The 27,763-nt window shown below is 33.2% G+C and overlaps 11 protein-coding genes across 11 annotated transcripts; 7 read left to right on the forward strand and 4 right to left on the reverse strand.

Annotated features, from left to right (window-relative positions):
• The first annotated feature begins 152 nt into the window (after positions 1-152).
• BX664DRAFT_324472 (uncharacterized protein) lies at positions 153-658 on the forward strand. The gene has a single exon (XM_051543851.1). The coding sequence runs from the start codon at positions 308-310 to the stop codon at positions 617-619; it is 312 nt and encodes a 103-aa protein (XP_051402864.1). The 5' UTR covers positions 153-307; the 3' UTR covers positions 620-658.
• Positions 659-758: 100 nt separating this feature from the next.
• On the forward strand, positions 759-3,289 carry BX664DRAFT_291621 (fork head domain-containing protein; the record flags this gene model as incomplete). Its single annotated transcript, XM_051541951.1, has 4 exons — positions 759-1,159; positions 1,233-1,671; positions 1,760-1,972; positions 2,552-3,289. 4 exons carry the CDS (start codon positions 759-761, stop codon positions 3,176-3,178), a joined length of 1,680 nt encoding a protein of 559 aa, XP_051402865.1. The 3' UTR covers positions 3,179-3,289.
• A 609-nt stretch (positions 3,290-3,898) lies between these two features.
• Positions 3,899-5,604, reverse strand: BX664DRAFT_324482 (kinase-like domain-containing protein). Its single transcript, XM_051543852.1, has 8 exons — positions 5,475-5,604; positions 5,236-5,419; positions 5,151-5,177; positions 4,930-5,060; positions 4,686-4,820; positions 4,536-4,593; positions 4,457-4,474; positions 3,899-4,386 (listed from the first exon to the last, which is right to left on the reverse strand). The coding sequence occupies exons 1-8, from the start codon at positions 5,572-5,574 to the stop codon at positions 3,966-3,968; spliced, it is 1,074 nt and encodes a 357-aa protein (XP_051402866.1). The 5' UTR covers positions 5,575-5,604; the 3' UTR covers positions 3,899-3,965.
• A 382-nt stretch (positions 5,605-5,986) lies between these two features.
• Positions 5,987-6,700, forward strand: BX664DRAFT_324485 (RNA polymerase II). The gene is made up of 3 exons (XM_051543853.1): positions 5,987-6,184; positions 6,250-6,402; positions 6,469-6,700. The coding sequence occupies exons 1-3, from the start codon at positions 6,038-6,040 to the stop codon at positions 6,589-6,591; spliced, it is 423 nt and encodes a 140-aa protein (XP_051402867.1). The 5' UTR covers positions 5,987-6,037; the 3' UTR covers positions 6,592-6,700.
• Positions 6,701-6,739: 39 nt separating this feature from the next.
• On the forward strand, positions 6,740-8,767 carry BX664DRAFT_324494 (uncharacterized protein; the record flags this gene model as incomplete). Its single annotated transcript, XM_051543854.1, has 4 exons — positions 6,740-6,974; positions 7,027-7,122; positions 7,184-7,261; positions 7,323-8,767. Coding segments are annotated over 4 exons (1,402 nt in total), but the record flags the coding sequence as incomplete, so codon positions are not given.
• Positions 8,768-8,803: 36 nt separating this feature from the next.
• Positions 8,804-10,141, reverse strand: BX664DRAFT_324501 (ricin B lectin domain-containing protein). Its single transcript, XM_051543855.1, has 8 exons — positions 10,011-10,141; positions 9,902-9,931; positions 9,656-9,679; positions 9,493-9,541; positions 9,368-9,385; positions 9,220-9,271; positions 9,076-9,154; positions 8,804-8,998 (listed from the first exon to the last, which is right to left on the reverse strand). Exons 1-8 carry the CDS (start codon positions 10,095-10,097, stop codon positions 8,876-8,878), a joined length of 462 nt encoding a protein of 153 aa, XP_051402869.1. The 5' UTR covers positions 10,098-10,141; the 3' UTR covers positions 8,804-8,875.
• A 3,293-nt stretch (positions 10,142-13,434) lies between these two features.
• On the reverse strand, positions 13,435-18,147 carry BX664DRAFT_355980 (mRNA capping enzyme, catalytic domain-containing protein). The gene is made up of 10 exons (XM_051547860.1): positions 17,658-18,147; positions 17,452-17,596; positions 17,264-17,389; positions 17,118-17,201; positions 16,966-17,045; positions 16,755-16,892; positions 16,519-16,674; positions 16,382-16,423; positions 16,228-16,299; positions 13,435-16,145 (listed from the first exon to the last, which is right to left on the reverse strand). Exons 1-10 carry the CDS (start codon positions 17,822-17,824, stop codon positions 13,574-13,576), a joined length of 3,582 nt encoding a protein of 1,193 aa, XP_051402870.1. The 5' UTR covers positions 17,825-18,147; the 3' UTR covers positions 13,435-13,573.
• Positions 18,148-19,328: 1,181 nt separating this feature from the next.
• On the forward strand, positions 19,329-20,735 carry BX664DRAFT_256890 (kinase-like domain-containing protein; the record flags this gene model as incomplete). The annotated part of the gene is made up of 5 exons (XM_051540479.1): positions 19,329-19,439; positions 19,536-19,783; positions 19,865-20,056; positions 20,158-20,530; positions 20,601-20,735. Coding segments are annotated over 5 exons (1,059 nt in total), but the record flags the coding sequence as incomplete, so codon positions are not given.
• Positions 20,736-22,257: 1,522 nt separating this feature from the next.
• On the forward strand, positions 22,258-23,435 carry BX664DRAFT_324513 (ribosomal protein L10-domain-containing protein). Its single transcript, XM_051543856.1, has 4 exons — positions 22,258-22,328; positions 22,408-22,466; positions 22,595-23,092; positions 23,219-23,435. The coding sequence occupies exons 1-4, from the start codon at positions 22,301-22,303 to the stop codon at positions 23,303-23,305; spliced, it is 672 nt and encodes a 223-aa protein (XP_051402872.1). The 5' UTR covers positions 22,258-22,300; the 3' UTR covers positions 23,306-23,435.
• Positions 23,436-23,583: 148 nt separating this feature from the next.
• BX664DRAFT_324516 (uncharacterized protein) lies at positions 23,584-25,669 on the forward strand. The gene is made up of 13 exons (XM_051543857.1): positions 23,584-23,643; positions 23,714-23,837; positions 23,911-23,939; positions 24,054-24,181; positions 24,282-24,408; positions 24,535-24,680; positions 24,772-24,840; positions 24,914-24,964; positions 25,043-25,072; positions 25,142-25,173; positions 25,234-25,253; positions 25,335-25,390; positions 25,509-25,669. The coding sequence occupies exons 1-13, from the start codon at positions 23,622-23,624 to the stop codon at positions 25,563-25,565; spliced, it is 891 nt and encodes a 296-aa protein (XP_051402873.1). The 5' UTR covers positions 23,584-23,621; the 3' UTR covers positions 25,566-25,669.
• Positions 25,670-26,027: 358 nt separating this feature from the next.
• On the reverse strand, positions 26,028-26,900 carry BX664DRAFT_370335 (uncharacterized protein; the record flags this gene model as incomplete). The annotated part of the gene is made up of 1 exon (XM_051548637.1): positions 26,028-26,900. The coding sequence occupies one exon, from the start codon at positions 26,898-26,900 to the stop codon at positions 26,028-26,030; it is 873 nt and encodes a 290-aa protein (XP_051402874.1).
• Positions 26,901-27,763: the final 863 nt, after the last annotated feature.

Genomic DNA, 27,763 nt, shown 5'->3' on the forward strand with positions numbered 1-27,763 from the left:
TCTATGGCAACGGGATCATAACGCAGCTCGTAACATCTATTCTCTGGCGATGAACTATATCACAACTGGATCTCGACCTTCGGTGTTCTCTCGGTTGCAACAATAATCCGGATAACAAACATCCGCGACGGTTAAACGCCTGCGTTGTAAGTAAAAAAAAAAAAAAAAAAGTAGGATTTGAAGGCTCTCTTATTTGGAAATATCTGGTAAGTGCATGATTGACCCAATTTGGCAAGATGAATCCATTTTCACTTGTGTGATTTCATACTAACCGTCTCATTTCTATTTTGTAGGCTCATTTTCATGTATGCTGACCCAACCTTTTTTTCTCAACAGTACTTCAGTTATCATTTGCTGTGTCTTCCATTCAAACACCGCAGCGCGAGCTTTCTTAGCTTTCAATTTTTCCTTTTTCCTTGTTGTTTTTCCCACTTTTTTTTTTATTTTCTTTTTACCTCTTTCTCTAATTTTATATTACCATTCTTTTTCTCTTCTCCCATCTTCAAAATCAAATAATACCTGTCAACCATACTTTTTTTTTTACTTTTTTCTTTTTTTGCCCATTTCCATTTACTTTTTTTGTTTGATTATAGTTTTGATTTTTGTTTCCATTCTTTAGTTTATTATCAACCGTATCCATTCTTTTAGTTTTATTATTATTTTATTATTATTATTATTTTTATTATACTTCAAAATATTACAAGATTGCATATGCATCTTTACTTATTTCCTGACTTGAATTAAAACTATACAACAAGATGGCTGCAGTCAATTCCAAATCCAATACACCAGCATTGGCTTCTGAAACTACACAAACAACAACAACAACAACAACAACAATAAAGAATGAACCTTCAAAACCAACAGCAACTTCAGTAGATACAGGACCCGTTCAAGCATACGCCAAACTTGAAGGTCAACATTTCTGTTATTATATTCGTACTTTACAAGTGACATTGGGTAGAAAGGTCAATCGTCCAGGAAAAGGTGATAAAGTGGATATTCCTCTTGGCAATTTAAAGTCTGTTTCACGCCAACACGCTAGACTCTTCTACAATTTTACAACACAAAGATTCGAAATGATGGTCATTGGAAAAAATGGTGCTTTTGTCAATGACCAATTTATTGAACGTGGTATTACCGTTCCACTAGAAAACCGGTAAGTTGGAAAGATAACGATGTCCTTTTATTATTATTATTATTATTGATTCATTTTTTCTTCCTATTTTTAGTACCAAAATCACCATTGGTGAAGTACACTTTATCTTTTTATTACCTTACATGGACGCGGATGATACTGGCAACAATACGAACAAACCTGATTCAGTTGGTTATATATCGACTCCTCAACAGATTGAAAAGCAACGAAAACGAAAAGCTCCTCAGGACAATAACAACAATGGTACAAACACTATTACAACTGGTGGTGGTGGTGATGAAGATGATGAGGAAGAGGAAGTGGATGAAGAATTGAAGAAAACTATGATTGGTTATCCTGGTGTACCGAATCCTTATATTGGCAAAGAAGATAAACCACCCTTCTCTTATGCAAACCTTATTGCTCAAGCTATCAATGCCTCAACGGAAAAAAGAATGACTCTGAATGAAATTTATACCTATTTATCAACAACTTATCCATACTTCAAAAAAGTTTCATCTACTGGTTGGCAGGTAATGTTTATCTATATATGTGTGTGTATATTCACTTAAGTATTTTACCTGACTTTTTTTTATTTTATTTTTTTTTTTATTTACTTAGAATTCTGTGCGTCACAATTTATCACTGAACAAAGCTTTTATCAAGATGCCAAGGTCGAATAATGATTCTGGAAAAGGTGCTTTCTGGACAATTGATCCTAAATTGGAGCACAGTATCTTTGCAACAAATGTACCCATCAAACAACGAAATAGCAAACGTAGTAGTGGATTATCATCACCAGCAACATCAAGCAAGGATGGCGATGATGATAAGGTCAACATCAATATCTCCACAGAAGGACCTCCTGGGAAAAAACAACGTAAGGACAAGAACACAAAGGAAATGGATGATACGAAACCAAAAGATGACACCAAAGGCAACAGTAGTCCAATGAAAGTAGACGAAGATGAAAATCCATCATCCTCGACGGTAACATCAACGTCAGTCTCAGCATCATCACCATCAGATAATCAGACTGTGTCAACGTCAACTACCACTGTACCAATTTCTCCAACATCAGCTAATACCGACCAAACAATCGCAGATCCTGATGCATCTTCTCAAAACATCAAGAACAACAAAGTCAAACAGCGTAAATTATCCAAATCAAAAGCTACCACAGCTACCAAGGCATCTACAACTACCACAGTGACAACAAACATTCCAACAGAAGGAGGAACAACGACAACAACAGGTTCATCTTTACCAACGTCATCTCCTTCATCAACGACCAGTACGACTGTTAATGCAACTACCACTACTTCGTCTGGGACAACATCAACACCACCTCCTGCAACATCATCAACAAACACCAACACCCCACCTCCTAATGCAGCAGCTGCAAATGTACAGGCTCAGCTTCAATTACAGTTACAGAACACTATCAGGCAGCATTTATTGGATCCTATTCGCAATCCTCTTCCTCCCACGATTGCTCAACTTTTACCCCAAGCTATAGCTCAACTACCTCCTCAAATCGCCAATCAATTGTCCACCACCTTGAATGTAGCATTGAGAGCTCAACAACAACATCATTTACAGCAACAACAACAACAACAACAACAACAACAACAGCAGCAGAAACAACAACAGCAAGTAAAATCTCCAACGTCCCAACAACAACAACAACAACCACAACAAAAACAATCGACATCACAAACATCTCCTCAACCTTCTCATCCATCTTCACAACAAACAGAAGGAAGTTCACAAGCATCTACAGATGTGCCATTGTCATTATCACCATCATCAACATCAAATGCATCTACTTCAATAGGATCATCTAGCCCAACGACAAACTCAGCAACAACAACAACAATAGTCAACAAGGCGTCTAGTGCATCTACTACGAAACATGTGGACGTTGAAAAAAGTGATACAGACACATTAACCAAAAAAGAATCAGAGAAACCTGCTTTGGACAACACAACATCATCATCAAGTCAAGAAAAACAAGACAAAGAAGAAACGACATCTTAAAACATCATCAACGAAATATCCTTGCCCCCCCATTTTATAGTTAGTTTTATCTCATGTTTCTTCTTCCCTTTTCACATCCATAGTTTAGCTCCTCTTTTTTTTTTTTTTTTGTCTCTCTTTTTCTTTTATCATATTATTATTATCATTATTATTATTATGGTTGTTTTCCATCGATGTATATCAAAATCCCCTCATTTGGTCAATAAAGTTGAAATATTTACAATCTTTTTCTTCAAATTTGAAAACATATTTGATATCATTATACATATATATTGGTAGTCTTACTTTTACATTGGCACAACGAGGTTTCCAAAAAAAAAAAAAAAAATAATAACAACTAACAAAGTATTCATGATGATTTTTTTATCTCAATTTATATATAAACACATATACAAACTTTTACTTTTTGAAGGCCCTGGATCTTATGTATGTTGGCTGAGTAATAAGATAAACGGATGATTGGATCTATTATCAACAACAGTATTAAAGTAGAGGGATTAAATGAATGGTAATAGAGAGAAAATAATTACTTGATATTGTATCATTTGTTTTTCCAAAGTCTATGATAGTGCTATTACAATTCCTTTTTATTCATAACTAAACATATACAACAATATAGGCTAATAATATGGGAAGAATAGAGGGGAAAAAAAAATAAGGGATAGATGATAGTACAATATAAAAACAAAAACAAAAGAAAGAAAATATAGAGTAGGCTAAATAAGAATAATGATAATAATAATAGTAATAACAATAATCAAAATAAAAAATAAAAATGAGAATAGGATCAATTGGCAACAGCAGGAGGATTGGTAGAATTTGTTTTAGTACCAAGAGCAGAAACAAGAGAAGAGATATCCTTGACACCATTGGAAGTGGAAGTGGAAGTACTGCCAGAACGCATCCTATTCATTGCCTTGACCGCACGTACCGCACTTTTGAATTTACGTTTAGCGTTGAAATTCTCACGAACTGTATCCAAAATATCTACATCCAATGCTTCATTGCCGGTCATCCATTTGTTCTTCAAAGCTTCCGTTGCTGTGGGTCGTTTGCTGGGATCTAACTGTAAAAGCTGGCGAATAAAATCCTTGGCATCTTGAGATACATTACGCCAATATCGTTCATGGAATTCGTATCTCGCATGGGTGATTTCATCTGTTAATTCTACTTGATCTTCCGCTTGAAAAGGTTGATATCCACAGAGTCTATTTATAAATTAGTAAAAAAAAAAGTTAAATTAGATAAATAATAATGATGATGAAAGATAATACTTACAATGTATAAGTAATTACACTATAAAGCAAAAAAAAAAAAATCAGTATAGATACAGAAATGTCATTTATGCAAATAATACCCAATAGCCCACATGTCAACAGGAGCTCCATAAGATTTTCGTAACAAGACTTCAGGAGCTATATATATATACATATGTAACAGAAAAAAAAAAATAAAAGGCACGTTAATTATTTTATTTATATTTATTATTTTTTCATTTTTTACTTACCGACATAACCAGGAGAACCACATACAGTATTTAAAGAACTATCTTCATCACCAGCCTTGGCAATTCCAAAATCACATATAACAAGGTCAGCATCACTATCACTATTCTTGAATAATAAGTTTTCAGGCTTCATATCTATAATATAGTAATCAAATATGATAAGTGAATTATTTGGTTGTCATGTAACACAACTCAATAAACTATAAAAACTTTTTTTTTTTTTTTTTTTTTTTTTTTTTTTTACCTCGATGAACCACATCGTGTGCATGAAGGTATTCAAGACCCGTTAAGACAGATTTTATGACCAATACAGCATCCTTTTCAGTAAATTTTCCTCTTTCAAATAATCGTTCAAAGAGTTCACCACCAGTAGCTCTAAAAGTATGATAATAATAATGATAACAGTAATAAAAGAGATCAGTTCCTTTTCTTCTTTCTTTTAATCATTTTTTTTTTTTTACTTACAATTCAAATACCAAATAAAACTTGTCTCTATATAAGATTATTAGTTACCCTTTTCTTCTTCTTTTTCTGCTTCTTCTTTACTTACCTTGATTCAAACCAATCATAAAACCCAATAACATTAGGATGGTTCAATTTTTGTAAAACTTTCATTTCATCAAATACCATATCATAATGTCCTTTCACAATCTTTTTTGGAATCACTTTAATGGCCACTTCCTTTTTGTCAAATATACGTTTTGCTCTTTTGACCGAACCAAAAGTTCCAGCACCTATAATAATATAATATGAATATATTTCCTTTTCTTATTTTTTTTTTATTATTACCTAGTTCTTCAGCAAATTCATAGTTTTGTTTCTTTTCATATGATTCTGGTTGAGCAACTCCACCATGGACTATGGTATCAAGAGCACTAAATAAACCCATTATGATAACAGAAAAAGAAAAAAAAAAAAAGTGGATGAGAAAGAAGAAAGATAGATAGAAAAGAGAAAAAAAAAATTCGGTTCTTTCTTTTTTTTTTTTTTTTTCTCGCTAGTTCCGCTTTTAGAAATTTTGAGATGTTCCACCAATTTTCATTACTCTCATATGTTTGGCGTATCAGCCACACAGCTTATCACTTTATTTTTTTAAAGTTAATAATGATGGATTAACTTTATAACATACTATAAAATCAATTTACAATAGATTGGGGTTTTTTTTATCCAATGTAAGTACCTCTTTTTTTTTTTTTTGGTTTGGTTTGAACGAACTGTGGCTCTGCCCAAACGAGCAGCGGCGGGAAATAAAATAAGAAAGATAAAAAAAGATGTGTAGTTTAAGTGCTTCTCTTTCTTGTTTATATACATATATTTATTTTTCACACTCCTTCTTCTTCTTCTTTATACTCATGATCATCAAAAACGCTCGGTCTGCACTTATCAGTAATTTTGAAGTTTATAGTCTATTACAAGAACGAAATGATTACCAAAAGCAAGTGTTAGCCAATCAACCTAATGTCGAATACCCTGAACATTTACGAACTATTCAGTTTGAAGTAAGAAAAAGATAATGAAAGGATCAAAATAAAATCAGATCATTTATTTTCTTTTTAATTATTAGGTGATAGAATATCTCAAAGGAACTCCTACTAGTACCCAATCAGTTGATCAGGTCAAAAACTTTTTAGATCAATTACAACCCTATTCCCTGACTCTTGGTGAAAAGTTACAAATACTAAATTTAAGACCAAGAAGTGCTGTTGAAATATATTTGGTAAATCTTTATATTATTATTATTATTATTATTATTCAACTAAGCTTTGTTGTTTATATTTTATAGTTAATTGAAGAATGCGAAGAACGATTTAATGAAGAAGACTTGGAAAATATGCTTTCGATTATTATCAATACTTTACCACGTGATGATGATGAACAACAAGAGGATGGAGACATGGAAGAATAGTTTAAGAAATATCTAGTTTTGTAGTGTGTATACAGTTTGTTCTGGAATATTATATTTATTTGTACAGTTTTTATTTATAATAATAAAATATTCTTTTCTATGTAGATAATAATATTATGAATTTATTGCATAATGACACGGACGAATGGATGAATATTGGTAGTCTTGGCAACCAAACCAGCAGTAAAGATTTGTGTCACATAGACCTGTATTATAAAACAAAACAAAAAAAAAAAAAAAATAGGATTCTTCCCTTCTTTCTTTTCCTTTTCTTTATTTTTTTTTTTATGGACATTGCCACAAGAAAAAAACAAGGTGTAGAACGGCAAACTACTTTTGGCCCTTCTGCTCCTATAGATGAATGGGAACTAGAAAAAGCAACAGTAAGAAATTAAAATAATAACAATAATATATATCTCATTCTACTTATAATAGATCTTACGTGAAGCCAAGGAAAACAAAGAACGTGCTGAAAGGTTACAACAAAAACTAGAGCAAGATCAACTTACCTATGAAAAAAATACGTCTAGTGTAAGTCCATTTTTATATTATTATTATTATTATTTTCTTATCTCACTCAACCAGTCTATAGTTACTGAAAGAAGTCAAACTGAAAGAACTTACTTGGGAAAAACGTCGACAAGAAATGGATGAAAATTGGATGAATCAAGTAAGTAATGATGAAATATTTCAACTTTTGATTTTTTTTAATTTAATGATTATCATCATAGGTTTTGGAATTACAACGACAATTAGAGAAAGAGAATGATGAACATCAAGAGAATTTACGAAGCATCAAGGCACAAATGGAAGCAACACTACAAGCTGAACAAAAGAAAAATGATCGAAGGGTAGCCAATCTACATTCAAGATTAGAAGCAAAAGAAAAAATCTTACAACAATATCTTGAACAACAATCAACCTCTCCGATAACTCCATCCGCTAGTACTTTGGATAATCCATCCATTTCGTCACCTGTTACCCCTTCAAACGACACTCAACACATTCGAAAACTTGAACGGCAATTGGTCCAACAGAAACAGCAATATGAACAACTCCAGCAACGATACGATATGATATTATCATCAATAGAATCTCCATCTTCAACATCCTATACAACCATGATCGCAGACCATAACAAGAAGATTCAAGCCTTGACAGACGCACATGTGCAGGAACAACAACGACTTCGGGATAATTTTATGAATGAAAATAGTGCTTTGACGATGCATATGGAAGCACGACTTCAAAACCTCCAAAACGAATACGAAGACACGTTACGAGAAACCAGGGAACAGTTTGCTACTGAAAAGGAAGTATGGAGGATTGAACAACAAGCCAAGATGGATCACGCTTTACGAGAGATGGAGGAAAAACATATGGATCAGAAGAATGAACTCGATCGACAATGGCGCAATAAGTTACGAGACATGGAGGCCTCTCTTTCCAAGGATGGTACGGCTATCCAAGCACATTGGCAATCTAAATTACAATCACTGGAGGAACAACATCAGAAAGACATGACACGACTACGTGGGGAATTGGATGTTGTCAAGGAACGTCTAGGTAATGATATCGAACGACGCCATCAAGTACAAGCTCGTCTGGCTGCTTTGGAATCCAAGTATCATCAAGATCATTTAATATGGACCCGACATAAAGCACAACTTGATCACTTGTTACAACAACAACAAAAAACGACAAAGGTAAATAAAATAAAATAAAATATGATAGTTTTTATATATATGTATATATATATATTTCTGTAGATCGCAAAAGACAATGAAAAAGCAGAGCGAATGGCTTTGGATTTATTGAATATATTATCTTTGGATGAACAAAAATCAGCACCTTTGATGGATCTTTTACATATGTCAATACATCATGCTCTTTTATTGCAACAACACAATTTGGTAAGTAAAAGATAAAGAAAATATAACTTGGATGGATAATTGACGAGTGATTTGTTTTTATAGCCTAATACATATGATGATACCTTGGATGCGATTTCATTCAATTTGCCTTGAACTCCGTGATTAGTTTATATATTTCCTTATTATCCTTCCTTTTTTTTTTATCCCTCTATATAGTTTTCCCCTTTCTTATATCCATCATCTATAAAAAAAAAAAAATAATACCAAAATAATAAAAATATATATATATATATGGTCCTTTTTTTGAATCTTTTTTTATATAATGAAATTGTCTGATGTAAGAAAAAAAAAATACCATCTGGTCATGAGGACATGATCAATTTCTTTATTCAAATAAATAAATAAATAATTCATTGATAAGGGTTGCTGTAAGAAGAAGTATCGAAAGGTTCAATCGTCCATTGTTGATCTTCATGAGAATGATGTCTACGTTTGTTCAAGATCAATTTAGCCCCATCCTTATCACTACCACCCTAATAAAAAAAAAAAACCAAATCATTCCAAATAGAGGATGAGTACCATTCTATTCATTATGATTATGATTATTTACTTTGATATCAAAAACAAGTCGTGGATCAGCCAAAGTGTATAAATAACCATCTCGATATCCAAATCGTTGATTATGTGCCCTAGAATGAAAAGAAAAATGTTCAATCATCCCTGTTATTTATCTCTTTTTTTTTTTTTGACTTACATGGTAATCTTGCGTCCGTATTGTACAATATGAGTTTCGGCCTTGAGATCACCTATATGAAATATATATATATATAATCAGATTCAATATGCATCATAAGGTTTGTAGAAACAAAAAAAAAAAAAAAAAAAAAAGGAAAAATATTTACCACCACGAACATCCAAAGCTAAAAGAAATAATAATAAAAAAAAAAAAGTCATCCATGATTTAGTGAAAAAAAGAAAAGAACAAATTTGATCGATTTGCCATCCAAAATGAATAAGAGAGGCTTACCTAATTTGGACTTCATATTGAGTAAAAAGCCATCTTCATATCGCCAAAGCTGGAAATGTCACATAAAATATTAAAAAAAAAAAAAAAAAAAAAAAAAAAAAAAAAAAAAAAAAAAAGAGAGAATTAGTCTAAAAAAAACCTTCCCTCTTGCCATTGTTGGTACCTGATTATGGTTATCATTCATTTTCTAATAGAATACATAAAAAAAGGGGAGTTGAAGTTTAGTTACATGTCTTCCAAATTTTCGGTCATTCCGAGAACTCCATTCATCGGCCCGTCTATCCGCATCTACACCACGACTTAAAACACATATGATAAAGGTACCCAAAAATAGTCTCTACATACATATACATACCCACGCAGGTATGTATGTCCAAGATATATTCATTTGCCACTTTTTTTTCTTTACCTGAGGCCATAATACAATATTCGCATCTTCCTATAAGGTTGACATTGAAAAGAAAGAATGGTGGATAAATCAGTCAAGTGTTAAATAGTATTGGGACGATAAGACTTACCGTTGTTGCTCCATCATACACGTCTAGTACAGTGCTATTCTTGCGATTCTTGATATAAAAATAGGTATCTAAAGGAAATCCGTTCATTGCAATTGAAAGAAAAAAAAAAGATAACAGTGAAAAAAAAAAAAAATACAGAAAAAAGAAAGAAGAAGAAGAAAAGAAGGAATACGTCTGGGTTTTTATTCATTTTTAAATGGGTGATACATAATAGCATCACTGGAAAAATGACATTCTAAAAATAAGATCAATCTAAACAGATAACTATTCTACAAATAATGATTCTTTCTAACTAAGCAGCACGTCTGAGTTGTTCAGTTTCATTGGGATCAAGGAATAAGACTTTGGCTATTACAGGTACAAGGAACTAAAATAAAAAAAAAGTTAGATAAGAATCCATATATATATATATATATATATTTTTCTTACCTCTTTATTTTCAGATGTCAGAAATTTCAATACTACATTCTTGATATATTCCGCACTCATGTTTTGCCGTTTATCCATAGATTCCAATTTCCTAAAACAATATAAATAAATATAAATATATATATATGTAAATGCATGATGATGGTTTCAACTTACATCAGTTCATCCTTTAAAATCTATCATTTAATTAAATAAAGTTTCATCATTCCCACATTTGTATTCCTATTTCTTTATTATTTACCTTTTCTTCTTTCCGTAAAGCAATGATTTGGTCTTCTCGTTCTTGTAACATATCCTTCATTCGTTCCATTTGTATCTCCATTGGATCTTTTGGTTCTTGTCGTGGTACGAGCGGTGATAATAATTGCATCATTGATTCTATTGAAAAATACAAAAGATGAATCTTTCTTTCTTTTCATAATATATATATATATATATATATATATATATATATATATATATATGTTGCTTACCATAAACATCCACATGAGTTCCATTTTCTTGAAGAGATTGATTAGTCTTTGATATATCATCATCTCCTTCACCTTGCTGTGCTTGTTGTTGTTTCAAAATCTTTTGTTGTAGTTCGACACAGATTTGTTCCTTTTCTTCCAGAAGTCGTCGTAATCGAGTATTATCTTCATTCAAATAATCCATAATGGTTTCCATAGCCATTTCCTGTTCTTGTTGTTGATCAATGGTTTTTGTTGATTCCATTGTTGTCGCTTTTGAACTTTTGTTTGATTCTTGTTGTTCGAATTGGACTAATTGTTGAGATAAACGATCATTTTCTTCTTTGACTGCCTTCAGCTCTAATAACAAAACAAATTATTTATAATGGGTTTTTCATTTATCGAGTACGCCATGGATAGGGGATTGTACTTGCCTTTTTCAAATGTTTCATGATCATATTTGATTTGATTTTCCAATTGTATTAATCGTTCTCGTTTTTCATTCAATTCATCTTTGGTATCTTGATATGTTGTTTGTTTTGCTTGAAGGTCACGTATCCGATCCAATAATTGCCGTATGTCCAAATCCATCAATGCTATTTTCCTTTCTTGTTCTGCCCTTTCTGCTTCATAATCACTAAGTATATCAATAATAAATATGGACATCAATAATCAAATCAATCATTCTTTCTTCTTCATCTTTTTTTTTTTCACTTACATCTTTTGTCCTTCTAATTGTCTAATTTGATTTTGTAGTTCGGAAAGACGAGTATCATCTGCTTTGTTAGATTTTTGTTGTAAAAGTTGATGTGCTCGCTTTTTGTATTGTTCAAAATCGCTTTTTGTCTGATCCAGTTGATTACCTAATTGTCGCTTTCTAGCTTCCTATTTTAGATATGAGTATAATCACTATCATGACTTATTATTATTATTATTATTATTTACCAATTGATCGATTTTGAATTGAGATGTTGTTTTGACGTCTTTCAATTCTGATTGTATTAATCCAAGTTCATCTACATTTAATTTCAAAAAAAAAAAAAATAAACATTTGACCATTTGTTTTTCGTTTTCATTTACCTTTCAGTGTCGCCACCGTATTTTCCAAATCTGAAGCCTTGAGATTCATTTCTGCCAATTCATCATTGACACGTGCTATAGTCTGTTCATGTGAGGTAATGGTCGCCCTATACTTGTCGATATTCTTAGTAGCTTGTCCAAAGATCTCTATGAAAGTTATGTCAAATGATTGGTCCTTCTTGTTATTGATATTCGACTTACCTCTCATTTTCTTTAATTTGGCTTCATATTCACCTAACAAATATTGATTGAAAACAAATACTTAATATTGACTACTACCTTGTCATTTTTTTTTTTTTTTTTTTTTTTTTTACTTCTTTTATCGTTATTTACCGGTTCGAGTGGTCAGTGTTTCTTGTAAATGTATATGTTCTTCTGTTTTTGTTGCTACTTGATATTTCAGATCCTTAACCTAATAAATAAATAAATAAATAAATATGAGGTATGACGAGGTACTGAGTAGTAATTAGAAATGGAAAGATGTCAACATCTTCTCCTTTACTCCCCTTAATATTCCTTTTTATTTATTTATTGTGAGTTTACCTGTTCATTCAGTTGAAAATAGGCTCGTTCTTTGACAGAGACATCCATTTCTTTTGTTGCTGGCTTATCCTACAAGAAAAATGGGAAAACATGTGAAGGATGAGATTCTTTTCGTATATTTCTATGTGTACCTTGAGACGAGCTTTTAAAGCATCCAATTCTCTTTCGAGTCGTTCAACTTTTTTTTCAGCTCGTTGTGCTCGTTGAACAGAAGATGTATTGGATATCGTATCAGCAGCCATGTCGATAGATTATTATAGTAAAAATAATAATTGGTATCTTTGTCAATTAAAGAAAAAAGAGAGAGAGAGAGAAAAGGGAAAAAAAAAAAGTGCCCCGCTTCTTTCTTATTTCCAATGCGCCTATTCATATCCCGTTTCAATTGAATTTTAGAGTGATTCAAAGTCGCGCATCTATTCCCTTCTCTCTTTCTTCGTCAGCCCTTTCATTTACTTATTTTTTCTTTGACTTATTCACCACAAATTCAAACCATTGTCTTTTTCGCTATAACATCAATGGGATTGACAGGTGCCTCTTTCGTACTTTTGTAACTAGTTCAAAAATGATCATCATTGCACCAAATTAGGACTGAACATAGAATAGAGGAAGTCATTCTCTTTTTTCACTTGCCTTAAATTACAATTTATACCTTACCTCGAAATCTATAGAGTCAATTAAAAAAATGAAATGTCATTATTCCTCGTCCAATAGTGATCATCATCCAATAAAACTATGACCATTTTTCAAAAAGTGATCTAGTATCATCTAATACCATTTCATCACGAATGAAAAAAAAAAAAAAAAGAAAAAGAGAATCAATATAGTTGAATAAAATGGGTTTTATTTGACACACATATATATATATATAAAGGTTTTTAATAAAAAAAAAAAAGGAAACTATAAAAGTAAAAAAAAAAAGAAAAGATGCCCATGAAACTACAAATCCCATTCAAACATAAATGCAAATAAAACAAAGAATATGATGGAAAGCCTAGAGTAATAATATGACAACGTTGTAATGATAAAGATGATGACAAGAAATGCTATATAAAAGGGATATCAGTTCAATATAAAGTCCAATTTCGCTTTGCTGCTTTTCTTGCCAGAATCCTTGGGTGGTGTTGTTGCAGGTGCGATTGAATGATACGAAGTTTGAGGACGATAGGGACGTGAGCCATTATAATGTGAAGAAGATGCTGATGGAGGAGGAGGAGGATGAGGATATTGCTGTTGGCCTGGTGAAGAGTCTGCGTAATATTCAGTGGGCTGCTCATAGGCTGATCGATTATGTTGCATATAATGATAACCATGTTGTGGTCCAGTATGTCCATGATGATTGTAGTTGGAATGTGTCTGTCGTGATGATGGTGATGGTGGTGGTGGTGGTGGTTGTTGTTGTGGGTAATAAGAGGATGGTGAATAATGATGGTTACTAGATGGTGAAGGATAACCTCGATTTATAAGCTGATGACTCGTTGGTGTTGAAGAATAATTCTCACGAATATATTCTGGTTGGATAGATGATTGTTGCTGATACTGCTGCTGAGCCACTGTTGCTTGTTGTCCTACTGTCGCCTTCCATACACTCGTTTGATGTTGATGACGTGATTCCCTTGGTGACGATGATGGTGATACAGATGCGTTTTGCATTGTCGTCTGAGAAGGTCGATGGTTGTTAGTTTTCATTACTGGCGCACTTGTCATTTGAGGTGATTGTATCCCAGTCTGTTGCTGTAAAGATGGTGTTGATGTTCCACTACGAGATTTTCCAGGTGAATTTGCAGTGTTATTGTGATATTCACCTTGAATAAAAACAGTCTTGTGTCGAGAAGTAGGTGAACCTTGACTACGTGATCTTTCAGCATGGAAGTTGATGAATTGAACCGGAGGAGTACGGGTTACTGAACTGCATGATGTGGTGATTTGTTCTTGTGTTCGCTCTGGTTGATTTGGCTGATATGATATATTTTGCTGTTCATTTGCTCGAAATCCACTACTATATTTGTCTGTTTTTTGATCATCATCGCGTAGTATGGCTGATAGATTGTATGATCGAGATGTTGGATAAGACGATGCTGTTGCTGATTTTTCATTCACAGACTCAAGTCTTTTTGCTGGCGATGGTATTGGTTCAACTGAAGATGTTAATAAACTATGAATACTATTGCTTGATGCTTTTTTGTTGTTGGTAGATGTAGTCGAAACTGGTGATACTACTGGTGATATGGCTGTTTTTCCACGTTGCTGTGTATTCATCACTGGGGGAGATCTGGGTATCGATGATGATGAAGATGAAGATGATGATGGTGGTGGTGGTGGTGGCGAGCGCGCTGGGTCATAACGTGAGTAAGCAGCAGTTTGGTGTTGGAGAGAACTTTCAAAAGGAGTAGCACCATTTTCATTTTGTCCCGGATGTAATATTGGACTTGTTTGTTGAGTGTACCTTTGTTCATGATTGGTAGATTCCATAGTTCTTTTATCGCGATCTGAAACTGAGGATACTGATTCTGTCGACATGATAGTTTGATGTTGTTGTTTTGATAATTGTTTGGATTCCACTGTTGGTGTTGATAATGACGTATCGTGTACTTTCCTAACCTTTTTGCTGTTTGATGGCTCCTGAGCACTGTCGTCTTCATATAGCTGCCGATGTTCATTATCCGAAGCCTTTCGTCTACGATTGTTCGTTTTACTCTGCTTTGGTGTTGCTGTTGGATTTATTTCATCTGGTGTTATTTTTGAAGGTTGAGATATCGTGGTTTGTTCAGGTATTGTTATTTGTGCTGTATTTGTTTCCTTCACTTCCGCCTTGACTAAAGGTTCTTCTTCTGCTGATGATAGTTCCTTTACTGATGTTACCATATTTTGCGTTTTCAGAGTTGATTCAATGGCAGCTGTATCATCTTCTATCCTTTGTTCTGATTTATTATTCATCAAAGATGTATCATTGGTATCTGCATGTTCTTCCAAGGGTGCTTTCATTCGTCGTTCATCGTTGATCTGTTGTCGTGATCTATCCAATTCCGTTAATGATTTGTGCCGTTTTCTTTCCGTTTCTACAATTTCGTTTGCATGGTTGTTATCACGTTTTGATGTTGTTTCAGTAGACTGCCGTCGAGAAGTAGGTAATGACGTTGCTGTATTATAATTGATTCCATTGTTCTTGATATCAGTAGTATCACCATGGGACGATTCCGTATAAGTACCAACCATAGGATCCGCTCCAGAAAAACGTCGATCAGTCGATCCATAATCCAATGAACTTTGCCTTGACTTTGGAAAATAACCTTGCCCGGAGAAATTGCCAGTTGCTGGAGATGGGACTACTGGACTTGTACCAGTAGGAGTAACTAATGCTTGATTTGATGAGCTTGATGTTGAAACACTAGATATAGACAGTCTTTCACGGTTCTTCAGGTGAGCAGGTGGAGGTAGTCCTTTTTCACGAGCTTCACGAATTTCACGAGCTTCCTTAGCTTCACGAGCTTCACGTGCCTTCCAAGCATCACGTATAGTTTCCATATGAGCAAGAAGTTGTTCCTTGGATACACCATCTTGAATACTATTAAGAATCCTTTTAACATCATTTTCTTCGTTTGCTGCGTCCTTGTCATCACGGAAGCGTACAAATCTAAAATCAAAAAGGAATGAAATATAAGATCATCATGTCTATTTGCTGACACTGTTCTATGGATTGTTATTTCAATAATTACCTCCAACCACCCGTCCTTGTCACTGGTGCGTATCCTTGTTCAACAATGGTAACCTGCCAATTTGGATCATATCTATATATGTAATAAATACATAACGGTAAACACTGTTGAACTCTGATATTCCATTAATAGGAAGAAATAGATTACTACATACCTAAATTCAGCGATTCTACCGTCTGGTGGTTGATCTTTCCATCTTAAGAATTGGAAAAAAAAAAAGTAAATAAAAAGGTATGAGAAAAATAAAAAAAAAAGTGTAATACCCATTGTTATATTTCATTTAATACTTACTCAAAAGCCCAATCAGGATCTGGTTGGAAGTGATCAAAAAACTTGTAGGTAACATGTGAGAGTACATCCAAGGAATAGATAGGTTTGTGATCTTTGCTCCATTTGGCGTTGATCCGAAAATCCACTGTATTTTTTTCGGGAGGTTTCCATTTCAGTCTATATAGATAAAAAAAAAAAAAAAAAGAAAAATGAATGAGAGACATATACTGATTTTTGATATGTGGGAATACACTTACAATTTTTCACATATATTAGGTACATAAGGGCATTTCACAGGAGTCCATATAATACCATCACTTTCATGCCGTAATCTTGTCATTTGATCGAATACAAGGTGTAATCCATATGAGCGTTCCATTTTTTTGAGTTCAATACTGGTATATAACAAAAGAAAATAAAAAAGATTAATGATCATATTATGGTAATATCATTAAATTGCATTATTACGTAAAAGGAGGTACTTTGTTAGGATCAGATTGCAATCGTAAACTATTTTTGAATGGATGTATAACATCTTGTTGAAGCATCTGTAATAGAATAAATAAAAAAAGATAATAGATCAGTTTGAGTAATATATGATTTGTAGAATTATCACTTACCCCAAGTCTAGTGCTAAATGATCGTTGAACAATAGATTGTCCATTGACGGCCATCAAATCGAATATCAAGTATCGCCATGTTTTCTATATAATACATACACCACGATGAGTTGGATAACTAGTATGATAGTTTTCCTCTTACTTACTTTTGTTTGATCCTTGTCAACTACTAGTTCCCCATCCATCAAAGTATCCTTCAAATATTCGTTTTCTCTTTGTCTAACCGGAAATAATAAATTTGGAATGTAATACCATATCTGATTTCGATCAAGCTACAAAACAAGAAGATGAGATACATAAAATTCAATATATAAATATATATTGCATATATTACCATAAAACTGGCAGGGCCCTTTGGAGAATGAAGAAAAAGTAATAAACCACGTATTCCATCACTTTTTTCACAAACAAAATAATCTTCTCGTTCCAATATCGCCAAGTGTTTTGAGACAAAAGAGACAGGTTGTGAGCCAGGAAAACTAAGGGATAAAGTATTAGTATGAAGAATTGACTTCTTTCGTTGATTTTCTTTTATTTTACCCATTTTGTGGATATTGTAATAATTCTTTCACTCGAGCATGCAATGTTTGTGAATAAACTGGATCAACGCGTTTTCCAATATGATCGGGGAAGGTCGATAGATCTTGTTGTGATGTTGGTCCGACTATTGATGAAGTTGGTTGTGATGAAGGCTGCATAGTGGCCATGAGTGATAATTGATAAAATGAGACAAAACGTTGAATATGGATGTGTATAAAGAAATAGAATATAATAAAGTGGATTGAATAAGAGAAAACAAAAAAAGAAGCAAGTGAAAAAAAAAAATGAAAAATGAAAAAAAAGATAAATGGTTTGAAAGTAGGATAGATATTATATGTATATATAAAAAAAGAAAAGAATAATGAATAAAACAAAAAAAAAAGTGGAATGGAGGGTAAAGAAGGGGGAAATAGACCCAAATAGAAGTATACAGGGCTGCTTAGATACAAAGATATAAGCTTTTACACATCTGTTGCTTCAACAAGAAGAGAAAAAAAAAAAAGAAAGAAAAAAAATCGATTTTTAGTTTTTTTTTCTGCAACTTTTTTTTTCTTTTTTTTTTTTTTTTTTTTTATCTATAAGGATGACGTGCCTTTTGCTCTCAGGTGCGGTATTCCAATTTTTTCACTAAAGTCCATCTATTCACATAAACTAGCAGCTGCATTCAATAATCTAACTATCAATCTTAAACTGAGCATTCATGATCTATGTATCACACATTATTCATTCTAAAAAAAAAAAAAAAAAAAAAAAAAAAAAAAAAAGAGAATAATACAAGCGAAGCAAAATTTAATCTTAAATTTTACTTTCAAGGAAACCTTTTTTGTCAGCTGCATATGAAATTTTAGTATGCCAAAAAACAAGACTTGAATAAAGCAAGCAGCATTCCAACGTGTTCGGTTTTCTTTTACTTTGGAGATACTTTGATGTACTTTTATATTTTCATTTTTCCTTAAAATAGTGTATTGTCTTTATGGACTTAATATAGGATGCATTTGCTACCGTTGGTTTCAAGAGAAATTACCAAATACAATAAAATAAAACATCATCACCTTTATCATCTTGAAGATCTACACGAGTCATAGCAATCATCTAATATCACATATCATCCATCATTCAAATCATCATTCATTTTTCAATCATCATCCATTTACCCGTCATTATTTTTATGCATCAATATAAAATAAAGGGAATTGGGAGAATGAATAATGACTATACACTCTTTTATAGGTTTTACTTCAACTACTATGTCCTTTTTTCTTTTTTTAACAAAAACACGTCATGAAGACTGGATCCAGTTTGGTAGATAAAAAAAAAAAAATACAGGGTGAAACCAAGACAGTGTACTTATTTTAGATGACTGATGATGTAAAAAAAAAAAAATTCCTGCTTTTATTATATTGACTCGTTCCTGTTTCCAGGGCTAATTACTCTAGATTGGGAATAAGGCCGATCGCTCCATCTAATGAATAGATCAGGAGAACATCAGCAATGGGAACGAGGGGGCGGCGTTTAAAGTCTATTGCTTGCTTGCCTATTTCCAGATGCCCCTTTTTTTAAGGCATTTTCTTTCTTTTTTTTTTCTTTCACTTTTTCTTCTTTTTTTTTTTTTCTTTTTTTAAACTTTGTCTTCGTTAGCGATAGACAGAACTGTTTTCTTCTCCTTTTTCAATGACTCGGGCACCATCATCTACGGTGTATGATTATGATTTTATGGACCAAATTGGTGTGGGCTCTTATGGATGTGTCTACCGAGCAAAGCATAAAGTCACGAACTCTATGGTAAGAACGACATTTCACATCTCTTTTATTCAGTGGCAACTTCAATGAATTCAACGTGTTATCTTTTTTTTTTCTCCTTTTACTTTACTTTTCTAGGTGGCAGTGAAAGTCATGAAGAAAAAAGGTAGAAAGTCATCCGAAAACAACCATTGGCAAGAATACAAAACTATGAAACGACTTTCGAACCATCCTAATATTGTGCGTCTCTATGAAGGATTCACTGGACCCACGAAAGAACTTTATTTTGTAATGGAATTTATGAATGGTGGGAATCTATATCAATATCTGAAAGAACAAAGGGTATCCAGAAAGATACCAACAGAATCACAAGTACGTCATATTTTGTAAGTCATCATCAAATCAACACTATCAAAAAGGTATCCTTTTTTGCTTAATCGATTTTTTTTTTGTTATTGTTATTGTAGACGACAAATATTAGACGCTTTAGCTTCAATGCATGATCAAGGTTACTTTCATAGGGATCTCAAACCAGAAAATCTACTAGTGGAAACCAACCAAGAACATCCTACTCAACTGACCATTAAATTAGCGGACTTTGGTTTGGCACGAGAACTTAAAAGCAAGGCACCATATACGGATTACGTTAGTACCCGATGGTAAGAAATCAAAATGTGATCTCTTTTTTAAAGCTAGTAGTTTAGTAACCGTTGATTTCTCTCTCTCTCTTTTTTTTTTTTTTTCTTCTGTATCGTTAAAGGTATCGCTCTCCAGAAGTTTTACTAAAAGCGTCTGTGTACTCCTCTCCTGTGGATATTTGGGCTGTGGGCGTAATAATGGCGGAGCTATACACTTTATTTCCCCTGTTCCCTGGACAATCCGAAATTGATCAGTTGTACAGAATATGTGAAATCCTTGGCTCACCTGGCACAAATATCATTTCAAGAAAGAAGAACAAGATAAGAAGCAATGGATTTTCCCGAAAAAAGTCTGATATCTCGCTTTATTCTTCTACAAATATGGCAACAACATCCACTGGTATCCTCAACGAAAGAACATGTACTCTAGGTGAAGGTGGTGAATGGAAGGAAGGAGCCAAGTTAGCTCAGAAGATAGGATTCCAATTTCCTCAGGTAAAACAAAATTATTAAAATAATCACGCATTCATTTGATTTATTTATTTATTTATATTTACCTCTGTAGGTCGAACCAAAAGGTCTTTCATCAGTATTACCAAAAGCATCCAATTTGATGATAGATTTGCTACGACGTCTGTTATTATTTGAACCTGAAAAACGATTATGTGCACGGGATGCCTTGTGTCACCCATTCTTTATTGATTCCACTAGCACCCCTACAATACGACTTACAAGCGAACAACTTGATATACCAGCATCATCAACATCACCATGTCAAACACCACGAATTCCATCCATGGTTACTATCAGCACCTCTTCACCGTTAGGTACTAATCTAACCCATATGAATTCTTTACCCCATATTCCTTTATCATCTATGGACACAAGCATGACTCTGAACGATGATTCTATTCCTTCCAAGCAATCTGACTACGACATATCCCCTCAGCCTCAACGACATAGACATTCAACATCAATCGTTGATTTGAAACTACTAGACTCTTCTGTGGCTTTGGATCACCAGCTAGCTTGTCCTATCAGCCCTTTGAACGACAGCTTTGAAAATGTGATTGATCAAGTGATGTTTGATTTACGCGACGATGACAATAATGATGAAGACAACAAGAGCTCGGATATATCAAACGTCACATCAAATATACCGTACAGATTTGGATGCAGCGATGAACTACCACTCGAAGAAGACGCCAATAGTACTGACAGTCAACATTACAAACGAGATGGTCATATTCGCCATGATTCCTTGGACTTTTTAAATGCGCTAGATACACCACCGTTACCTCAAACTATACGACCAAGCTTTTCCTCTCCATTACAGCATGATAAACGAACCCAAAATCAACGAATACCAGTAAATGATCACTATACCCTTCATCATTCTCACCATCATGTGACTAACAACAAGAAAAAATCAACAACAAGCATTTCACAATTTTTCGGTTTACGTAAAAAGACTCGATCAGCGGAACAACAAACGACAATGCCGGGTTTGAACCAAGCACGACAAGATCGTCCACTATCAAAGAATATGCACTGTACTCCTGCCATCATGACCAATACTGATTTATCAAGTAAATCACCAATATCAAATGGTGTTCCTAGAACAGAAAGCTTCCCTTCCTTCTTGATGAAACATTTTACATCATCATCCACTTCTAGTCGACCCAATTTAACTCAAACAGCAAATGCACCGAAACTACTTGTAGATCAATCAAAAAAGGAACATACCTCTCTACAGCGACGATCATCCTCCATGTCTATATTAAATATTTATTACGATGGCGAATACAGTAAGAAGAAATCAAATTCCAAAGGCAACTTCTGGACGAAGAAACATACACACAATAACATACATGATACCCTTTTGGCACCTTCTCCTAGGACTACTTCATTGTCTACTTCTATTCCATCCATTCTCAAATAGTTTAGCACTCTTTTTTTTTCTATTTTTCTATTACCTTTTATATATATATCTTTTTTTTTATTTGGTTATTTGTAAATAAATCATTGTAGAGCTTATACTATACTTTTATGGACAGCAGTACCCCTGAATCTTTTATATTGCATTTTTTCAATAACTAGTTTATCTGAGTATTAACATTCTATAAAGTATGAAGTTGTGGCTTTGATTTTTTTTTCTCACTTTGATCTCAAGAGGAGTTTTTTTTTTTTTTTTTAATCTCTTCTCTTTTTTTTTTTTTTTTTTTTTTTTTACATACCTTCTATATATCTATATATTTTTTTATAATGCCTAAATCAAAGCGAAGCACAGTTGGTAAATATATATTAAGAGAAAAATGAGTTACGTATTTACCTGAACTAAATCTTTTATCCATGTTTTTAATCTATTCTAGTGTCACTCACCAAAACTGACAAAAAAGGTTATGAAGGAAAAGAAAAGTTGATCGAACAAGTATGTAGGCTCCAAAACAAAAAAGAGGAAAAAAAAAAAGAAAATAAGAAGAATGGATACTGTGGTTTTATTTTGCTCGTATTATGGACGATGAATTGATATTAGTTCTTTTTATTTGTTTGATATAGATCCAAGAATGTGTTGATCGATTCGAATATATTTGGGTATTCTCTGTCAAGGACATGCGTAATACCTTTTTGAAAGAAGTACGTAATGAATTGAAATCAACATCTCGCTTTTTTATGGGACGTAATCGAGTGATGGCTAAGGCTTTGGGTACAACGCCAGAAGAAGAGTACAAGGAAGGATTAGCAGGAATTGCCAACGAATTACATAGTGAGGTGGGATTACTGTTTACCAACAAATCACCTGAAGAGATCAAACAATACTTTGCCAACTATACACAACCTGATTATGCTAGATCTGGTAACATTGCTACGGAAACCGTGATTATTCCTGAAGGTCCTGTCAAACGTGGTGTTGATCCTATGCCTCACAATATGGAACCTTTGATTCGATCTTTGGGTATGCCAACTTCTTTGAAAAATGGTATTGTTACATTACATTTCCCTTATACTATTTGTCGTGAAGGTGAAACTCTCTCAACAAATCAAGCACATCTTTTGGTAAGTTCATATGGAACAATAGAAAATATTCAATCCTTTTTTTTTAAAAAAAAAAAAAAAAAAAAAGTAATAATACTAAAATAATTTGATTCTCTTTTTTTTTTTTAAAAAAAAAAAAAAAAATAGAAATTATTTTATCATCAATTGGCTGAATTCCGTGTAGATTTGACATGTTATTACCACAAAGGACAAGTCATTCCTGTTGACAATTAAATAGACTCTTTTTTTTTTTCCTTCTCTAGCTTAGTTTCTCTTTCTTACATCTTTATTATCACTTTTTTTTTGGACATATCCCATTTTGCATTTTCATGAAAATAGATAAATAAATAAAAATATTCTCTCTGTATTAAATTAACTTCTTTATTTCTTACCTTCTGCATAAAACTCCAAGCCACAATGCCAAAAACATGCGTCGGTGTTGATATATAAAATCATTCAAACACGAAATGCCTTTTCGTTCCTTTTCCCCCTTTTTCTTCTTTTTCTTTTCTTTTTTTTTTCTTTCTTATTATTATTACTTACTCTTGGAATGGCAACACTTACAGCATACGGTAGACTATAGAATAAATTATTCTTATATTGATATATCTATGATTCTTATTATCATTTTAATTTTGGTAGAGGAACAACGTTTGAAAAATATTGAACGTAATCGACAATTATTAGCAGACTTTGATATCAACAAGGCTCGCGATGATTTACTTGAAATACCAACTACACCAATGCCATCAGCAGTCAAAATAAAGTAAATAACTATATAATAATAGTAAAACCCCCCTTTTTTTTGAACTTTTTTTTCTTTTGAACTTTTTATATAGAAAGGATACTAAAACAAGAACACCTATTGGTAAGTACAACCTTATTGAAATGGATTTTCATTACAACATGGATGGTTTGACTTTCGATATTAATCATATTAACTTGACCTCTGTTTTTCTTTTTATTCCTTTTTTTTTCTTAGCCAAGAGGAAAAAACCTGTAGTACAACGACCACAACGAAAATCATCACGACTTCGAGGTATTGAAGCCCCAGCTATTGAATTGAATGCGGATGATCAAATTGAAACAACATCAAATGATGATCAACAGGTAAAAAGTCAAAGTACATATATAGATTAATGATACTTTATCTTTTACCAAATAATTCTTTTTTTATTATTATTATCATCATTATCATTATTACTAAAAGCAGGCTCTGGATGAAAATACTACTGATTCAATTGATGAATTCTGGGATGGGAAACTTATCAAGCCTGACGACTATTTTGATCAAGCAACTCGCGAAAAGGCTATACGAACTAATGGTCGATTTACAGGTAATCATCAACTTGATGCAAATGGATGATGAATGTCTCCTTACTATATACTGAAATGGAGCATAGATCAAAGTCTTAACATTATGATATCGTTGCTTTTTTTTTTTTTATTATTACTCTGATCAGGATGGGTCAACCCAGAATTGATTCAAAAATATCAATTTGAACTTTCAGCACAAGAAGCTTGGGAAAAGAATGGCGGTGGAAAATTCTCATACAAGGATCCTCTTGGTACTGGTACGAAACGGAAACCTGCAAGGAACAGTGCGAGGGTAATCAATATCATTTTTAATATTCTTATTATAGACTTGTTGCTTGTTGACGATTGCCTTTATATATTGATCCCTTCTTCTTAATTTTTAGGCCATTGCACAAATGATGTTCAAGAAAAATCCAAACATGTACTTTTACAGACATAATGAGCCTGGTGTGGTAAGATATACAGGGATGATCTCGCAGAAGCATTTAAAACTGACACACTGCACTTTATCCTTCGTATTATTAGGAACAATGGACCGGTGATTGGACAGAAGAAGAAAAGGATTTATTTATGAAAGTAAAAAAAAAAAAAAAAAAAAAATTAACTTGAACGTTATCTGTGTTATATCCATCATCTCATTTTACCTCTTGTTAGATTGCTCGAGAACATGGATGTGGAGATAAGGTATTACAAATCTCATCACAACTCTACAAAGAACATACTAATACATCTCTCTACTTTCCATACCTATAGTGGGGTCTGTTTGCAAGTTATATTCCTCACCGGTAAGATGATGAAATTGGAAATATTTACAGAATCACTGATCTTTTGATATTCCCATTTAGTGTTGGATACCAATGCAGCAGTGAGTTAAATATGAATGAAGTGATTCTACTTTGTAGAATTATTAGTATGTAATAGCGACCGACTTATTTTTGTATATTAGATTATTATCGAAGTGTTATTTTACCCACTGGTATGGTATTTGATGACAACTACGAGGTAAATAAAAAAAAAAAAAAAGAAGAGAGAGAGGATGGAGCATAGGGGAAGTGAAAATCAGATGTTTACGATATGAGCTCATGGCTGTGGATCTTTTTTTTTTTTTTTTTTGAATTAGTATACCCCGTCTGGAAAACCATTCTATGTTGGATCCCATCGACCAAGATCTTCATGAAAGAAAGAATGATGGTGATGATACAGGCGCATAATACAAGGAACTACAACAAAAGGCAGGCTACATTAGTCTTCCTTAACATATCCAGAATGATTAGTCTCTCCTTTTTTTTTTTTTTTTTTTTTTTTTTTACATCCCCCTTATATACGTTTATATTTATATTTATATTTGTTTGTCATGCCCACTTCCACTCTATTAGATTCATTTTTTACCTCTATACTGTATATTTGACTACCCTTCCTCTTTTTTTTTTTTATGTAATAAACTTTCTGGCTTTCAGTTAGAGCCTTTCCAAATCAAAGAATTTTATAATCATCATCATCATCATCATCATCATCATCATCATCATCATCATCATCACTTTCTTCGTCTATTTTTTTTCTTTAGTTTAAACAAAATGATTTTATTATGTTGTATCAAAAAAAAAAAAAAAATGAAGTGGATAACTAACAAAAAAAAAAATTATCGAAGGTGTAAACGTCTCTGGTTACTTTGCCAAGTTCTCTGAATGATGGAGTATGCGATCCAACTTCCCACAGCTCTATCGATACGGACTTGTTCTTCATGAAACATTGTTCGTTCAAGTCGACGGGCAGCAGCGAATCTCTGGGCATCAGAAAGCCGACCCCAATGATAGTCCTGGACATTTTGTCTTCTGTTCAAGCGGAACATGGATAGGACGACCATATCATTAGCATGTTCCTTCAATCGATTGAACATAGTACGCACATGTTGATGATTAGGAGGAAGACCCATTATTTCGCCCAAAGCATCCAGATACTGTGCATTTGCCACTCTTGCCCTGTACATTCTTGCATCGCCACCAAGTGCCACGGGAAAATGGATATCATGATCACCAGCCGCCAAGAGTTGAACATTAGTGTGAGGCGACTCCGGATGTGGTTCAGCATCTGGGAAAGTGAGCTCAAGAAAATGAGGTTGAGGTTCAGGAGCTTGATCTTCAAGAGCATTGGCTATTTCCTCGATTTGAGTTCCTTGTACAGCGACAACACCAGCCAAGTCGTCGAGTTGTTCACCTCGATCATCAACCGCATTGGCCACTTCCGTGATTTGAGTAGTGATCGCGTCTCTTGCTTCCGCTATACTTTGGTCGGTATGCTCCCTGAGTTCTCTCATTTGAGTACGAAATTCATCATGAAACTCGTCTAGCGATTGCACCGTTTCAAATTGTTGATGTTCCTGCTCTTCAAATCTATTGGTCAAGGCACGTAAGTTCCTTTCGTCCCGTGCAAGATGTTCTGTCAACTGACGCTGGATATTTTCCCGCAGTTGCTGGAAATTTTCTTCGAACACAGTACGTAGTGGCATCGCCATCTTGCAGTTGATTATTGATGTATAGAAAAGCACAAAAAAAAAAAAAAAAAAAAGATGAATCAAGAATAGGATGATGATTTAACAAATGATTATTTATTTAAAATGATGCTTCATTGTTGTCGCCAGATTATTATTATTATTATTATTATTATTATTATTTTAAAAAAAAAGGAATATCATATAATGGGCCATCATGATTGATTGTGTCAATCAGTATACTTTGATTAGAAATACCAATGACATATTTGATGTTCATTATCTATAAAAAGAAATGGATGCTAAATATAATGACAATGAATTTTAAATAATAAAAATCAGCAATACTGTGCTCAACATATACTGTTAGATTACAGTATTCTTTTTTTTTTTTTTTTAAGTTTTGAACGGATGAAGGATAAAGGAAGGATGGCTGATAATCAATGAACAATAATCGAATAATAATGATTGAATGATGAATGAGTGATGATGGATGAAATGATGATTGACAGAAATAATGACGATTTCTAGTTGGTTTCAATGTTTAATTTGAACCATTTTCCAATTTTATTAACCTAAAAATGAAAAAATGTTTTGATTTACATCTCAAAAAAAAATTTGGTCCAAAACTTTTGGGTATAAAATCCAAAAATGGAAGTTTGTTTTTTCCTCCTCTTCTCTTTTCGTTCCTCATCACTTTTTTTTTTTTCTTCCGCTAATCTTGCTTGGTTGATTCATCATCTTCTTTTTTGGGTATAGGACTATTGGATATAATTTCATTGGTGTATGAACCCGATTACAAAAGGTAAGGTCGATAAAAGAAAACGCAGAAAAGGAGTTAAACAAATTCTCATATTTCATTCTTTTCATTCGGGTCTCAACAAGTT

The sequence above is a fragment of the Halteromyces radiatus genome, assembly GCF_025201355.1.
Source record: "Halteromyces radiatus strain CBS 162.75 chromosome Unknown BX664scaffold_2, whole genome shotgun sequence".
Lineage (NCBI taxonomy): Eukaryota > Fungi > Mucoromycota > Mucoromycetes > Mucorales > Cunninghamellaceae > Halteromyces > Halteromyces radiatus.